The sequence below is a fragment of the Anomalospiza imberbis genome, chromosome 7 (assembly GCF_031753505.1).
Source record: "Anomalospiza imberbis isolate Cuckoo-Finch-1a 21T00152 chromosome 7, ASM3175350v1, whole genome shotgun sequence".
Classification (NCBI taxonomy): domain Eukaryota; kingdom Metazoa; phylum Chordata; class Aves; order Passeriformes; family Viduidae; genus Anomalospiza; species Anomalospiza imberbis.
The window spans coordinates 11,158,965-11,175,355 of NC_089687.1; the positions used below are offsets into that span (position 1 = coordinate 11,158,965).

Consider the following 16,391-nt stretch of genomic DNA (forward strand, 5'->3'; position numbering starts at 1 on the left):
TCAGTGCTCTGCCATCCACCGCTACCTAATGCCCCATTTATTATTGCACTTTTCTTATAATGCATTTTGACAAGGCCATACCTACACAGGCTTGCATGGGGAGTCCTGGCCTGCAGTGGAAGCTCACAGGTCCTTTGAAAGCTGCAAACTGGGATGACAAAGTTCCATTATGTTCAAAAGCTCAGATTCTCCTCTGTATGGGATTCAGCATCAAGTTACAAATGCTTTACAGAAGAGTTACTGAAAATACACTTAAAGCAGTGGCAAGACAATCTGCTTGCTTCAGATATGAATTTTAATTTGACAGCACCTAAGACTGAGCCAGCTGCTTCATTGCAACATGTTCTTTGTACACTAAAATTCCTGAAGAGCTGAAAAAAAGCTGTAACCTGTACATGACTGTTGTTTATCTTAGAAAACACCATTTTAGTTTTAGTACTTGGTATCAAATGTTCTTTACTAAATCTTTAGACAATCGTCTTTAATAATACTCGGACTTGTACAGTACTTCCATTTGGGTACACTGTAGAAACCATGATCTGTTAAGCCTCACACAATGCTCCTTTCAGATAAGGGAATGCATAGTCTGGAGTTGTAAATTCCTACCTGACACTGCAGAGAGGGGGGAGTGCAGATTTACAGGCCTTTTCTTGTTTGATGGAATCTCCTGCAGGACAAATTGAAGTTAAAGGCACAAAAACTCAAATTTCTTTTTGTAGATGAGACTGTGGCCATACCCCAAGATGTCAGAAAGAAGAGGACAGGATGCATGGAGTCTTGCCCATTGTTCTAATCTCTAACCCCACTCCTTCACCCACCACTGATTCAGTGGATGTATTTTGTGACACTAGCAAAAAAAAGGCTGTCTAAGAACTCATTTGTGCTAGACAGGAAAGTTTTTAGTCTGCAAGAGAGCAAAGGTCAGTGCTCATCTCTGCCTCTGACATGCTCAGTGGCTTTTCCTAGTTAGTTGACCTCTCTGTGCATCTGGTTTTCCCTTCTTCCCATGTGCCTGTGTGTTCTGTTTAGATTGTAAGTGCTCTCAGGCAGAAATTCTCTCCCACAGCATGTTTGTATATTGCCTTGTAATATGGGGTCACGATCTCAGTTCACTCCTCTACGTGCTTCTATAATACAAGTAAATAATAAGGGATTTTGAAGCTGTGAAAGAGAGAAAATCAGTAGCATTGACCACCAAAGAAGAATTCACAGCAGCTAAGAACTTTCTCTGAAAGAATAACATTTGCTGTTGAGAGCAGATTCTGCCTTTAGGCACAGACACCCAGCTGTGGTACAGGAGCTTACCCACTTGCTGCAGAGCTGTGCACAGGAGGAAAACTGTGAAGCATTTTACCTTGCATCTGAGATACAGGAGGACCATGAACAGGGTGAGTGACCATGGCTCAGCTGAGGTACAGGACCTTGTTTGGGCTGTGATAACTTGATCAAAAGAGCAAGAGCTCCGTTATTTGGAGTCTGGAGCCCTGTTCTCCCAGGTGTTAAAGTGGTGCTCTGTCCAGTTGTGCCTGGAAACATAAAGTGAGGGGACAGACTTCTCTAAATCAACAAGGCTTAAGAATGAAACCAAAGAAAACAAAGTCAGTCTTCTGAAAATGCTCCCCCCTGTTTACTGGTCGAATGCTGATTTGTGCAATAGGTGAACCAGGGCAGAGGAATGTATCTCAGACTATTGCATTTCCCTTTGCAAGGATGTGATAACAGTCCATGAGACAGAGAATTATGAATATCCAAAGATGGTATTACTTGGAACTGAGTTGAAATATCCATTCTTAAAATGATCATATCCTTCTTTTGATGGATTATTGCATCCTTACTATGCCAGTATGAAGCATCCACTTCTTCTCTGGCATGAACAGAGTGAGCAATTGTGTTCAGCAGCCAATAAATGTCAGGCCAAGAGCAGTCCCTGTACAGTGAGATGCTGACATTTGTTTGTAGAGAGAGGGTCTGATTCAGAGATTAAGGTTATAGGAACTGAAACCCACTGATGGATTTTTTTCACTTGTTTGTTTGTTTGGAACTTCCATCTTCCAGGTGTTATATTTGAGGTCTTACCCAGCTGATTTACTGATTTACTCTTCAGCCACTCCTGAAGAGCTGTTTCTAGGCTGGTCTGTTGTTAGTCACTAGGGTTTAAATACAGCAAACAGCTTCAGTTTTACCACATCTTGAAGGATCTGAGATCACTTAAGGGAAATCAATTAATAATTTGATAACACACAATGCAATTCCCTTCATCCAAACCCCCTTCTCTCCCTGCAATGAATTGACTGAATTCCATGATCATTCCTCATACCTGTCACTGCACGCAGCAGTGATCTGCAATTCGTATATTGCAGTGTGGAGCAGAACTAATTATTGAAGTTTGGCATTCTGTTCTTTTGGTATTAGTTATCTTTTTATCAGACATGCTTATCACAGTTTTAATAAATTACGAGTGTTGAAACTTCAGAAATGGCCTCTAGGGCATTAAGCTACTGTGCTTTATTATAAGGAAGTTAGATTTTAAAAAGTTATTATTTATGGAGCACTGTAAATGTTCCTTGTCCTCAAGAGACAAAAACCAATGCTTCAAAAAGGGAATTTAACTTTCCACTTTTAGACTAAAGCAGCAATTATTTATGGAGAAGTTCTGGAGGATTAAATAAGGAAGAAATAGCTGAAGTGTTGTGGGAATGTTTTCACTGTAAACATCATAGAAATGGAAGAACCTCTTCATGGATTTTCTGCATCTAGCCTATAGGACTTTGAAAGATTTTTTCATTTAAGTGTTGTAAGACCCGGCATTTATAAATTCATTTTAAATGCTGCAGCATTTGCCCAGAGAAGGGTAGATCTACACTGCTGCTATGTTATGTAGACACTACAAAGTATGCAGAAACATAGGGAAGCACTTGTGAAATGGATTTTTCATTATCAGCAAGAATCTATGGGTGATATTTCAGAGGTCTGAATTCTATTCATCAGTATGGATGGGAAGATTGAGGCTGGCGTCTTGTAAGGGAATGAACCAGCCTCTGAGCAGCCACTGAGGGAATGACTCTGCACCACAATTTAGTAAAGTCCCTAAGAATGTGATTAAGCTAAACTGGTCCAGTAGGGTGTGTAAATATGTGCTTTATTTACACTGAAGTTGGCAGATTCTAAATGCAGGGCAGAAACATAGTCTCTCCACATTATTCTCTCTGTAGACTTGAAGAAAATCTTCCATACCTTGCTGTGAAATTAGGTGATTAAGAAAAAAAATCGTGAATGTAGATAAGAGATGAAGAGATTTTTGGCCTGTATATGGAATATAGGAAGCAAGTTTTTGGTTTTTTTTTCCAAAGGAACATTTTTCTGAACATACTAGTGCCTTGTACAGTTACTGGAAAGGAAGATGTAAATAAATACACTGGGAAATGAATAACTCTGCCAGTTCAGGTCTCTAGCGCACAATAGCTGTCACAGCACAGCACCTCCTGCCCTCCTTCCTCATGCATAACTCAGCAAAGGGTGATGTGACTGGCAGGCTCTGCTCGGGGTGCCCTCGCAGCACAAGCAGAGAACCAAAATCACCTCGCATTCCGTGGGCAGGTTGAGAAATCTCCTGTGGGTACTGCGGAGGGTTGATGGAAATGGAAACTCCTGTGTCAGCAATCCCTGCACACCCGAGCCTGGGACACAAGGTGCTGCTTTTGCTTCTGCATCTGCTGACAGTAGCAGAAACCTGAGGAACACAGTACCTTCTAGAAAAAGCTGGCATCTCACAGAATCACTACCTGATTTGGGGGGTGTTTGCTTGTTTGTTTTGTGCTGGTTTTGTTTGTTGAGCTTGTTTTTTTTTTTTTCTAGTAAGCTTGTACTTGAGGGATTTTTGTTTCCTTTCAAATATATACAATGTGCATTCTGGTATCACACATTTTTCTCCTAATAGGAGAGAACAACATGGTTGTGGGTCTGTCTGCAGGCATGCAAGTGGTTTGCATGCAGCATTTGTTTCATGGAAGTGAGGTTGGTAACAGATGGATAAGTTTGCAATAAAACACCTTAGACAGGTCTAATTAACAATGTGTTTAATTGATAAATAGACATGTAACATATTCTCCTCCAATCTTAACTTTCCAGTTTTAAAACAATGTTTTGGTTTTGCATGAAACCCTACAACCTCTATTGTGCAAGTACAGTGCAGGGATTAGTGTATACTTAATCTATAAATTCATATTGTGGTGTTGAAGTGTAAATTGCTGACCTGAGTGTAAAAGCTGGTCCATAGAAGTCTAAGAAATTTTCACATTAACAGTTGAGGATGCAAATAACTATTGATAACAGGACTTGCTAGTGACAGGCAGGTACTTTGGAAGCCAACGCCGGGATGTGCAGGTAATTAAATAAATGTATCTAGAAAGCTTCTCTCAGCAGTGCGTGCTGAATAACTGATGTGACAGTACATGATGAGCTAGAATTCTAGAGCACTGCTGATCTGCAGTCAGAACTGGTAGCAAACTGTGATGCTTATAATTTACTGGGACAGACATTAACTCTTTCTTTCTGTGTCCGGATGTGACCTCTGAATATTCAGATATGCACTGAATAGGCTTAGCTATTGTGGTCCCTTCTGTTAATTTCTAGTTGGGCAATGTCACACCAGGTGCACGTGATTGTGCACGCGAATGTTTCTCTGTGGTTGTCTCCTTCATGGGACTTCTAAAAATGCAGAAATAATACACTAACATGCAGTTTTTAAAAAAATATTTGAGAAAAGATGCCTGCATAGAACTCAAGAAACAGAGATGTGAAGGACCAGTTGCCCTTGCAAATAGGCTGAAGGAAGGTGTGTTTATTTGCATTTTCAGTCCAGGGACAAAGTTGCTTGTCCTCTGGTTCTGTCTGCACAGGTGGCTGGACAGTCCTGCCCGTGGTTTGCATGGCTCATCTTGCACAGCAGCTGCAGCCCTGAGCTGTTCCCTTCACATGGCACATGAATCTGGGTACCCCCATCCTGCAAATGGGCCATGTGGTTATAAAGGAGGTCTTCAAAGTGGCTGGAAACACAGTTAGAAACTGCATTTCTTCTGGAAATGCATGAGGGAAGAATTACTTGAGAGTTTGTAAGGAGGTAGCATGAGAAGCTGGAGTGCTCTCTATAAGGATGTAATGGGAGGAATTGCTGACACTGACAGGCTAAAAAGCTGTTTGCTTGGTTGCTTAAGCATATGGCTAGTACATATTGTCCTGTATTTGGATATAGCCCTGCTCCCAGGTTTGTCACGTTTTCATCCAGACTCTTCCACAACCCGTGCCATGAAAATTGTTGTATTGCATATGGGTCCAGAGATGTGTACTGCTTTTGACTGACACATGTAGCAGGAGGTATAAAAATAATCCCAGATGTGTTTTCTGGAGCTGGGAAACTGAAATGTCTCAGACAACTGAGAAAATTAATCATAAATTCAGGATGATATCCCAACAGTGACCAAAAACATCTGGTGGATACAATTTGTACCTCGTCCAAGTGTGCAGAGGCAGTTAAAGCAGTAAAAAAAAAGAAAAAAAAAATGGTTTATTGAGAGATATGAGGAAAGGGAGGGGAGGCATCTAAGCCATTGTTCAAGAACCTGGCTTTTGATAAGCATTATGATCAGGTAAGGAGGACAAAGTACAAAGCATCTCTTACAGTGCTGTGGTGTAATGCAAGTGTTAAGTAGGTCTGTGCCTCACTGATACATATATGGGTACACACAGATGCATGCCAGAAAGAGATCTTTCTGAAAGGTCTTCTGTCAAGTGTTCAGTAGTTTGATCCTGGGGCAAAATGGATCTAAGGCAGAGGAAGAACATATGTTCATCTGTGGAGAAGGGGCTTGGGCTGGATACACCAGTGAGAGGACACGGAACAGCAGCATCCCACAGGGAGTTTGCAGAGAGTAGCCCAAGGCAGCAGAGGTGACAGGGGTGGGACATTTTGCCCTGAAAAGATAGCTGATCAGTCAAGTTGAGAAACCGAACAATGCTGAAGAGCTAATGTAAAAGCCCCAGGCTCAGAGGTCTGAGCCTAGCCAGGTCCAAGCCACAGGCCATGGCCACAGATGTGTGTGGGCTCCTGGGAGTCCAGCACAAGGCCTGGTCTAGTCTGTAGGTCAGTGGACCTTGCAGTACAAATATTTAAGTGCACATTAGCTGTTTGGTTTTGCAATTATACTTTCATTATTGTCAAGATGTTCTGCTTTGCAGGGTCATAAATATTTTCTTTGAGTCACCAGAGGTCACTGGAGTTACTCAGCCCTCAAGCTAGCTCCCCCCTGTCCTGCCAAAGACATGTGTGAGACTTGTAAGACATGTTGCCTTGTTTTACATGTTGCTCTGGCTTGCCATATTGCTTAATTATCCTCTTAGCTCTAATGAGATGCACCCTGACTAATGGTGTAGTCACAAACAACGTGTTGCTATAATTTGGGCCATCACTAAGATCTTCTTTATCACTACTCATCAAGGTAGTGCTTCAGAAGGCTGAAGGGCAATGTGCCTAATAAAAGAAAACATTTAGGCACATTAGAACGTCGCTGGAGGAGAGCAGTGCTCTGACTAGAGCTATGTTTGCATAGCTCGAAGTTCATGCCTCCAAGTTCTGTGGTGCAGGTGTCTGGCAGGAAGAGCTGGGTGACCCCTGGGAGGCCAAATTCTTCTGTGTTGCACTGCTGCAATCCCAGATGACCCAGAGTATTTGCAGAGAAGCAGCATCGATTACTGAAGCAACCAACAATTTTTGTTTTCATTTTCTCTTGTCAAGCACTGTTAAGGTAAACAGGGCTGTATAATGGAAAGTTCTCTGTCTCTGGTTTTAAAATGGGAAGAAGGGCCTCACAATAAGTGATCTTTTTTCTGAATATATAGTTTTGGGGTTTTTTTTTAATTAAAATTGTCAAAACTTAATTGAAGGTACAAAGACACTGGATTTTAATGAGCATGGGCTAGAGTTGGGATTACAGATTATAATCCTACTGTGCAGTTGCTTTGCCAATGTCAATGGCTCCTGGTAGTCAGCAGGCAAAATTCCTTGCTCTCCTGTGATGGCTTACAATGTGAGCTCTGTCATCCAGTGTCATTCCCTCTCAGGATATGACTGAGTGATCCTTTCCAGAAGGACTTACCCAGTTCCCACAAAAACACTTCTGAGGCACAATGGGAGATATTTTCCAAGTGGCTTCAAGGAAAGACCTGTGCTCCTCTCTTCTCTCACCAGATTTTTGCCTGTGCTCATGAAGTCTTTATTTCAAGTCAAATTGAATGGAATGCTCAGCTAATGGAGAGATGGAGTGGTGTTTTGTGGTTTTTTTGGGTTTTTTTTTTGGTTTGGTTTGTTTTTGTTTTTGTTTTTGTTTTTTAAAATGAGATAGATGCTGGTTGCATTCCTTGTAGATCTCAATGAGTGTCTTCATGGACCTGAGCTGTGAGTTGGAAAATTAATCTTCTCTTTTTAGTGATTTCCCAACTTTCTCCTGAAAAAAAATGGATTGATCATGTGTCAAAAGGACAATTTCTATGGCAGCCTAGGTTTTATAAAACATATTGGCCACAGTGAGAAGTTCAAGAAGAGTTCAGATCCGGACCGAACTTTGAAGCTATTTCCTTTGTTAGTAATGGACTGAGGAAAATAAAAATAAAGAAAATCTGGCTCTGTTAAGGGAGCTCTGGATCTTTATCTGTACTTTGTGAGCCTGGCCTTTCCCTATGTAGCAGAGCTGTTTTTCTGGTACTCAGAATGATGTATTATGTATAGTATGGATATTTATATGTATTTTCACCTCCAGCTAACAATACCTGCTTGAATTTGTTAGGACTATTTTTAAAAAGTGCTGAAGGGAGGAAAACTGGGGAGGCCATTGAATAGTTGGATATGTTACTAAATATTTTACATTTAAAAGTTCTCTCTGATGCAGCTTTTCTGGTCTTGACTTTTCTTGTGTAGGAAGGGGCCTCCATTCTGAAGCAGTCAGAGGTGGCTGGAGACCCCCCATGCTCTCAGCTTCCAGTCAATAGTGCCCTCAGCCCTAATGTGTTTTACTCTGCCTCAGGACCTGACGCCACTTGTCTGGCATCTTAAATCACCATCAGCCTTTCTCCCCTCTTCCCATCTCTCTGGGTTTGACCTGCCAGCTCCCAGTTTTGATCCAGCTTGATTCACTGCAGGGTTACTTACAAAGTGATAATCTTGGGGGTAAATTTAAGAAGACCGACAGATTTGTGCAGAACTGCTGGACTTCACTGTAGGGAATTTTTCTTTTTGTCAATGAAAGCTGGGGGTTTATACAGTGCTATCCTCTTTAAAAAGAACGTGATGACTTGGTGTGTGGGGCTTATGTCTTGGACCTTCCAGCTGAATGATGATCAGAAGTTATATTTACATGTAAATTAAAGTCTGTCCTCTGTGAACATTCCAGTTGCCACCGCCTCTGAACTTCTCATCTATTTATCATTTGTGTGTACTGTGAGCACAGTGGGAGTTAGATACATGTTTACTGTCACAATGCTGCTTTTAAATTGGGCTGTGTAAATTGGCTGGAGGTGCTTGCTTTTGTTTTGGGAGTCTCCAGACATGGTGGTTGGTGGCATTCTTGTGTGACTTGTGCACTTTGGTTTTTCAGGCAACAGCATGGGGTTCAGATGAAGACACTAGGAGGTCCTGTCAAAGTAAAGGGAAAACAGAGGTAAGTTTTGCTTTGTTACAATGATGTTATGTGTAAATATATTTGCAACATGTGAAATCCACACAGAGAATGTCTGACACCAGTTCAAGCTTGCAAATTTGCAGCAGTTTAGCTGTACTGCCACATGGGTATAAGCATCACCAAGCAAGCCACTTCAAAGGCCCCCTGTCCAAGTTATTACACTTGCTCTGCATGAAATTTAAAGGTGATTTCACTGCTGGAGAGGACACAATTTGTGACACATCAGGGAGCGGAGTGGTGGCAAGCCAGGGGTAGCATCCTGCAGAGGGGTGTGAAGCCAGGCAGGCTGGCTTAGCCCAGGTCCTCAGCAGTGAGCCACTGGCATTCGGCCACATGGGATTCAATGTTTGCTTTCAGTTGGAGTTCATAGTTGTATAATTCCCTGGAAGGTGAGAATTGAGTCTGCTCGCACACTGCAATCTGTTCAGGTTGAATATCACAGAGCTGCTTGGGAGGCAGGTGCACTTGGTTAAACCGCACTTTGAAATAAGAATTGCTTGAACTTGCACATGCTGTTCCAAAAGTTTGCAGTTTGCAGGCATTTCTGATCCGGCCACGGGGCCTTTCCACCCTTCTTCTGAGAAGCTAAAATGAAGTCATCTATCTAAAAGCAGGATTTTTTTTTTATTTTTCAAATATGATATTCGTGCACTTCAAAAATCTTCAGTCCTCAACTGAGAGGGTGTCCATTGTCTTTAATACAACTCTGCAAAGAGGTTTCAGTCCAAACCAGAGGAGCTGGGCAAAAGATAAGACAGAATAAGCATTAATCTTTGCTTAGACACAGGCAATCAAGCAGAGAGTGATTGTGTGGCTGGGCCAAAATGCTGGAATCTGCCACATTCCAGTTTGCTGCTTTAAACACAGGATTATCTGATCTTCCATTGACAATATTATTTTTATATAATAAAGTTCATATGATTACTGTACAAACTTGTATGTACACAAAAAAAAAAAAAAAAAAAAAAAAAAAAAAAAAAAAAAAAAAAAAAAGCTTGCTTGGATTTTGCCAGATAGACAAAAATTTGCTTCATGTAGCTGTGGAGAACAAGAGTATGGGTATCCTAGAACATCTGTTAGAGTTTCAAGTAGAAACTACGTTATGCAGGAAATCAACATGGAGGCAAAATGGGATGGGATGGGCAAACACCAAACATGACCAGCAATGAGAAGAAGTAGGACAAAACTGAAAAACACCAAAATCCAAGACATGAGGAATTTTTGAATTTGTGGTCTTTGCACTTTAGATGTGCAAAGAAAGGTTTTCTTCTTTTCTTCCATTGTAAATTCTGTGAGATTTAAGTTGTGCCCTGTTGTTAATGAAGAATTTGTGTTTATAACCTAGAAATATTTTGTCAACCCCTGGATAAAGCCAGATATGTGACTGAACAAATTCTAGGGTAATTTCAATCTTTCTTTGTTACTCTTATGCCAAAAGTAAGCAACGGTTTGAGTATCTTCACTGCTGCCTTCTCACACTGCAAAGGGTTTGCAAAAAAATGTCATGAGCATAATGCTCTGAACAGCTGAGTTTATGCTGATTGTGACACAGAGTTTGAAATAATTTGGTGGGTGCAGTGACCATGAGTGAAGTTTGGAGGAATGGTAGTCAAGCAGACTGTTAGGCACTTCATGACATAAAATTAATGGCAAACAAAGGTTTTGACTAAGACTCTGACCAGAAGAGAGGAAGCTACAAAGGCAGATGGATTCTGCAGTAGCTAAGTAAACACAGATCTCCCAGGTCTGTATCTACACTACCCTGTGTGTCCACAGCTGAGTCCCCTGTACATTCATTGTTAGTTACACTGCAGAGAAATGACTCAGCACCAGCTCAAAAAGACCAAGTTCAGTCTAGGCAGCTGATGAAGTGCTCTACTCCAGCCAAGTCCAGATCTGACCCAGGATCTTTGCCCTTGCTGGGTAAATTGAGCAGGTGAGGGCAGCACTATTGTGAACACTTCTGATTCTGCTGTGCAATGGTGGTACAAGGTGCAGAGCTCTGTCTGCCTCAAACTTGACTAATGGCAAGTTTCTACCCGGCACAGATGATTTGATGATAAATGTGTTATGGATTGTTAGGCACTTTAGATATTTAGTGATAGAGGCTAGAAATAAGGAGAATCTTTGGATCTTACATAAATTCACTGTGTAGTTTCCCAAAGTTATATGACTGGTACATTTTCCTTGCCCATTTAATAATGTATGTATTTTAGGTGAAGCCTTCAAAACTGGCTTATGTATTAAAATGCCTTTTTTTATTGTGCCTTTTAATTATCTAAATAAGATCCTTCCTGCTGCTTAGAAACTGTCTTCCTAAAATGCACAGAGCTGTACCCTAAGAAAAATAAGAAGCACAAGAATAAAAGCCACAAAATGCATGTCACAGAAGTGTAATTATTATGATATAATAGTTACTTCCCATTTGAGTACCCATTGTCTAGAGAAGAGGCAGATGAAAAATCTGGGTCTTAGATATAAGGTTAGAAGGTACCGTCATGAATTTCACTTGCTTATTCCTAAACTGAGCTCAGTGCCTGTGTGCATCTGCTGTACCTTTTTGAAAAAGATGGAAAGTTTTGCACTGAGGGCCTGAAGAAAATGTGCTCCCTGTGCTTTGCTGGATTGTTCTAATGGCAGATTACTCTCCCTGGTAACATGTACTTTATTTTTTATTTGGATCTGGCTTCAGTTTTGAGTGAGTGGGTTTCATTTTGCCCTTCTCTGCTAGATTAAAGAGCCCTTTAGTTATCAGTATTTATTTTTTACAGAGGCACTTATATGCTCTTTGCAATGCAGTATTTTGGCTTTTTGATAAAGTAAAAAGATGTGTTTTCCAAGCCTCTTTCTCAAAGCCATTTTTCTACTGCCCTTGAATACTTTTTGTCTGTTTTTTGCCCACTCCAATTTTTCACCTGCATTCCCTTGTCAATCTCTCTAATGCCTAAGTGTGATTAAAACAGCCTTCCACCCTTCTCAGTTCATATACATGGCAGTTTTGTAAGCTCCTCTGCCACAGGAGATAATGCAGAATTGCCTGGCCACTGTGACCACTAAATCCTTCCACAGTTACTACTCTTGGGATGTAATCTCCATGCTTATACATAAAGCCCTTTTGTTCCTCTTTCTTTAATGTATAGTATCTTTAAAAAATGGGAGTTTTTTGTTAAGTCCAGCTCAGCAACCATCCTGGCACATATTACACACACTCTCTCTCCCTCTCTCTCTCTCTCTGTGTGTATATATATATATATATATATATATATATATACACACGGTGAGGCATTGGCCTCACTGGTAGTTGCAACTTTTACCATCTTTAGGTTAAATGTTTGGTACCACCCCAGCTGGGGCTCCACTAGGACAGCAGGTTTATGAGTGATTTCACTTTGAGGATTTTTTTCATCACAGTAATTTATCAGATTTTAATCACGTAATGTATAAGTTCCTGAACTTGATTTTAAAATTAACTCTCTGCAATAGATCATGCAGTATTAAAACAAACACCTCAGAAAAGTCTTTTTCATTGATGTTATTTTTATCAACTAAAACTTGTGGTTTCCTCAAAGAAGTGTACGTGCTTTGATTGCCACATCTCTGGAGAGCCACGCTGGCTTCCACCAGTAATCATTCTTTTTTTTTTTTTTTTTTTTTTTTTCAGCATTTATGAAGTGTAACATGATCAATATCTTTTAACTGTCCCCTGGAAAACATCCACATTACTGAGACAGTGCAGAGAACTAAGTCAGTGGTTGTGTTACCTTTCCTTGTGTATTCCAAAATGAAATCATCCAGAGGTTGTAGTTAAAATGAATGATGGATAGAGCAGAAGGGGAAGAGATGTATTAAATTTTAATTTAATTAGGAGTTGCTCAGTTCCTAGTTTGTAATTGGTTTGTTTCTGCATAACAGTCGCCATTGACCACATCTAAGGAATTTTGCCTAACATGGAAAATTGTGGCTTTTTCAACATTAGAATTTTGGTCTTTCTTTTGTCTAAGCACCAAATTATTTGTTAATGTTCCAAAATCAGCACACCGTCATTTTAAACTGTGTAAAGAAACCATTTGTGAAAATGACAGTGAAAAATGGCAGCTCTTACGTTCTGCCCTAAGAGGTTTGTGTAGCCAGGAGCGAGATGATGCACTAATAACACTTCTGGAGCAAGAAGTGAGATTAATATCTGATAGGCATCCCGCTGGGTTGTCCCACTGCATTGCCAATATAGCTCCTTCCTTTTTTCTTGTATGGTGTCCTGTTGCTGTGGGTGCAGAAGGTTACAGGGAAATCCTAGCCCAAGGCTTCAGCCCAGTGGAATGGGATTGGCACATAGAAATTGCTGAGCTAAAGGAGAAATTAGCTATTTCAGGCCTTCCAGTGGCTATGTGTCACTCAGAGGATGCTTATCTGCTTATCTGGTGGAACTGGGAAACTCCACACCACTTAAGAATAATAGGCATCCAGGTAGGAGAGGCACCATGGGAATCCCTGGGGAAACAGAAATAGCTGGGAGGCCATCAACTATTTTTATCCCCTTTGTAACTGTTCCTAGAGACCTGAACCTACATTCCTATTACTTCTGCTAAGCTATCAATGCAGAATCAGCCCCCAAATAAATTTGATTAGAAATCTATTAAAGATTATTTGGCTAGAAAAATCATTAGCAATTCCCTTTGTTATCTGTTCCACTCAGAAAAGGGTAGTTTTGTTGGGGCCTTGGCTTAAACTGAGTAACAGTCTTGCTTGTCCAAAGAAGTAAATACAGATATTTGAGAGTGTATCAATAGCAGTGCTCAAGAACCAAGCTGGGTCTTGATTATTTTTTTAATAAATTGGGATAAACTGCAGCAGGTAAAGTAAATGTTTGCTGCACTCTGAAATGTCACAGAAGGAGTAACTTGGAGTTCTGCTGGCTGATTCTCTGAACTCCAGGTTGTGCTCCAGGAGCCTGTGTTTCTCTACTGAGCATGGCAGACTGTCTGCAACAGCTATTTTTCTCATACAGTGTATAACTGTAAAATATATCAGTATGTGATGAAATAGTGTTAACCAATAATTAAAAAGGAGATCTCTGAAAACAGGGCTTGGGTAATTTATTTAAACTAGAAAGCCATTAAAGCAGTGCCTATATATAGCTATGCTTTCAAAGAAAAATGCATCTGTACAATGAGATTAGGGTTTTTAACATTTTAGAGCTCTGGTGTTAGGAGATGACAGAATAAACAACTAAGAAGCATCTACATCTGGTTTATTTGCAGCAACCTGAAACTTTTTGAATTTTACCTCAAATGGAAACTGCAGGAGGTCAGCCTCTCCATTTGCTGATCTGTCCACATGAATGAAGACAGTAACAGGGCACCACTCTTGCTTCTCAGGTTTGAATTGTGCTCTCCAAACAACCTGATGTCTCTGTGAGCTAGAAAGAGACCTGGTCCTGTCCACAGTCATGGACATACAGCATTCACAGACAGTGCATGAACAGTAATTTTAAATGCTACAAAAAATTAAATAATTGAGAGTAGGCTTAAAATGAGGAGGTGGCAGGAAGGGTCTTCAGTGCAGTTTGTTCTGACTGTGAGATCCTGTGGCCTGTAGTGTTGAGCATTAGCAGTCATAACCTTTTCCCTTCTAGGAAAACAAGGGTCATTAGACTGGAGAAAAGTTATACCTTCTAAATGTATGGTCCTATATCAATAAAGGGATGAGTACCAGGTAATTTTGGGGAAGGAGTAAGAATCTCAAAGTATGTAACATGCAATTAATAGGAAAATCAGAAATATGCTTAATTCTTCGGCAGTGAGCCACAGGTTTTTATCAGCTCTGCCATATATTTTAATAATAATCCTAACTAATATAACTAAGTTATTCTTATTAACCATATAAATATGCAGTCTTTCTCCTTTATTTAAAACCTTAATCTCTTGATCCCTGTAATATCTTCTGGTGATGAGATTTGCAGACTGATCATACACAGATTTAACTGTCTGCTCCATAATGTGAGAGCAGGATCCAAATATTGTCTTGTCTGGACAGAGGTGGGTTCAAACTTGCCAAATTTTCTGCTTATATTGCAGCCCATCTGATTTTTGCTTCCTGTGTGCCTAGAGTTTTCCAGCCACATGGAAGAAACTGCATTAAATAGCTCCTATTTTCTGTAGGGGTTTGTGAGATCATTTTACTAACCAGTTGCCTCAGCTATGACTTGCTGCAGAGAGCACTGTATTGAATGACTTTTCAGAGCAAATCCAGGCTGGTTTAAAAAGCACAGAAAGGAGGCTGTTCCTTGCTATTTATTTTGAGAATGGGGTAGTAAGAGGATCTAATTAAATCTCCCAGACACTGTCTTGAGAAAAATCCTGCAAGCTGGAGCATTTAAGTGGCTTTGTTTCTTTGCTTTTGTTGGAGGCTTCATAGACTGATGTGACTGGCCATGGGTACAGCAATAAGAAACACGAGGTGAGCACTGTCCTCTGCTTTGGGCCAGGCAGGTTGGAGAGATGTGGTCTGGTAGTTGGACCTTTGTGTGTGTCCTCTAACCCAGCCAGTTTAGCACCTGCATTGTTTGGATTCCCCCAGCTGAGAGAGCAGGGCAGGCAATGTGCATCTGTTTCAGGGCATTACTTTAAGTGTCTAAATTGCTTTGAGACCAGTGCATGAAATGGGCATATTATCACAGCTCTTCCTCCAGGAGCATGGAGTGCTGCTACCATCATCAGTAAGGCAGGTCTAGGGAAAATGCCTGCTCAGTTAACTCATAGGAGCAACTACAGAGGGACATGGCCCACACATAGCAGCATTATTTTTGAGCAGTAAAAATGGAGTAAAATTGTGCAACAGATTAATCACTGCCAGTAGTCTGCAGCACGTGACCTTCCACAGAAATTCTTTTTGTGTGCTATCTTCTCAGCTGGGAAGATTTTATAGAAATTGAAGTTTGTTAATCTGTAATTCAGCTCTGTGCAAATAAAGGGAATTCTCCAAATTAGGATTTTAGATTTTTTGCTGGATGGGGTTTCAGTTAGGAATACATTGTAGTATCTAGGCAGGAAAGGGTCCAGCAACATAACTGGTCTTAGCTGTTTTAGGTAAGAAGCTGTGCTCAGACCTTGCAAAAAACGGAGAATGGTGGCAGTGGAGGGGGAGCCGGTGGGTACTCTCTTGTGTGAAATTTGAGTACAGAACTGCATTCTAGGTTAGATGGCAAATCAATCATAATCTGAAAACAACACTCTGTTGGAGACAACCTAATACTTTTTTTTAACAGCATTCGTTCAAGAATTTTTAGTACTTTGCAGTCAAATATATAGTGGTCCTAAAATTATGTGGGACTGAATAACTGTACTCTACAGAAAGAGAAATTACTTAGCCCAGTCATGAAATGCAGACATCTTCAGGGCAGGAAGGAGCTGCCAGGGCTCCCAGCACCATGCAGCAATGACAGGAGAGGGCAGAGAGGATGGCAAGCCCTTTGTCTTGTTAAAGGAAGCAGTGAGACCACTATTCTCAATACGCAGCAGGTGGGACAGCACTTCTCAAGGTCCTGTTTGATAGACTGATGCACAGTCACCATGACTGATCTGCTTCTGAAATAAAAAGAGTTGACCCAGCTATGAATCTAAGCTCTCATTTTTGGGTGCCGGCAATTGGGTATCGGATTCCTGC

At 40.8% G+C, this 16,391-nt stretch overlaps 1 protein-coding gene across 9 annotated transcripts in view; it reads left to right on the plus strand.

Annotated features, from left to right (window-relative positions):
• The window catches only part of SEMA5B (semaphorin 5B), a 280,124-nt gene that overhangs the window by 190,819 nt on the left and 72,914 nt on the right, over positions 1-16,391 (plus strand). For 8 of the 9 annotated variants that reach the window (XM_068195396.1, XM_068195400.1, XM_068195401.1 and 5 more), the window contains one exon: positions 8,646-8,708. In XM_068195396.1, the coding sequence (XP_068051497.1) occupies positions 8,646-8,708 (63 nt within the window). Of the gene's footprint in view, positions 1-1,345; positions 1,389-8,645; positions 8,709-16,391 lie in introns of those variants that run through there. The other variant, XM_068195403.1, reaches the window with a different exon arrangement.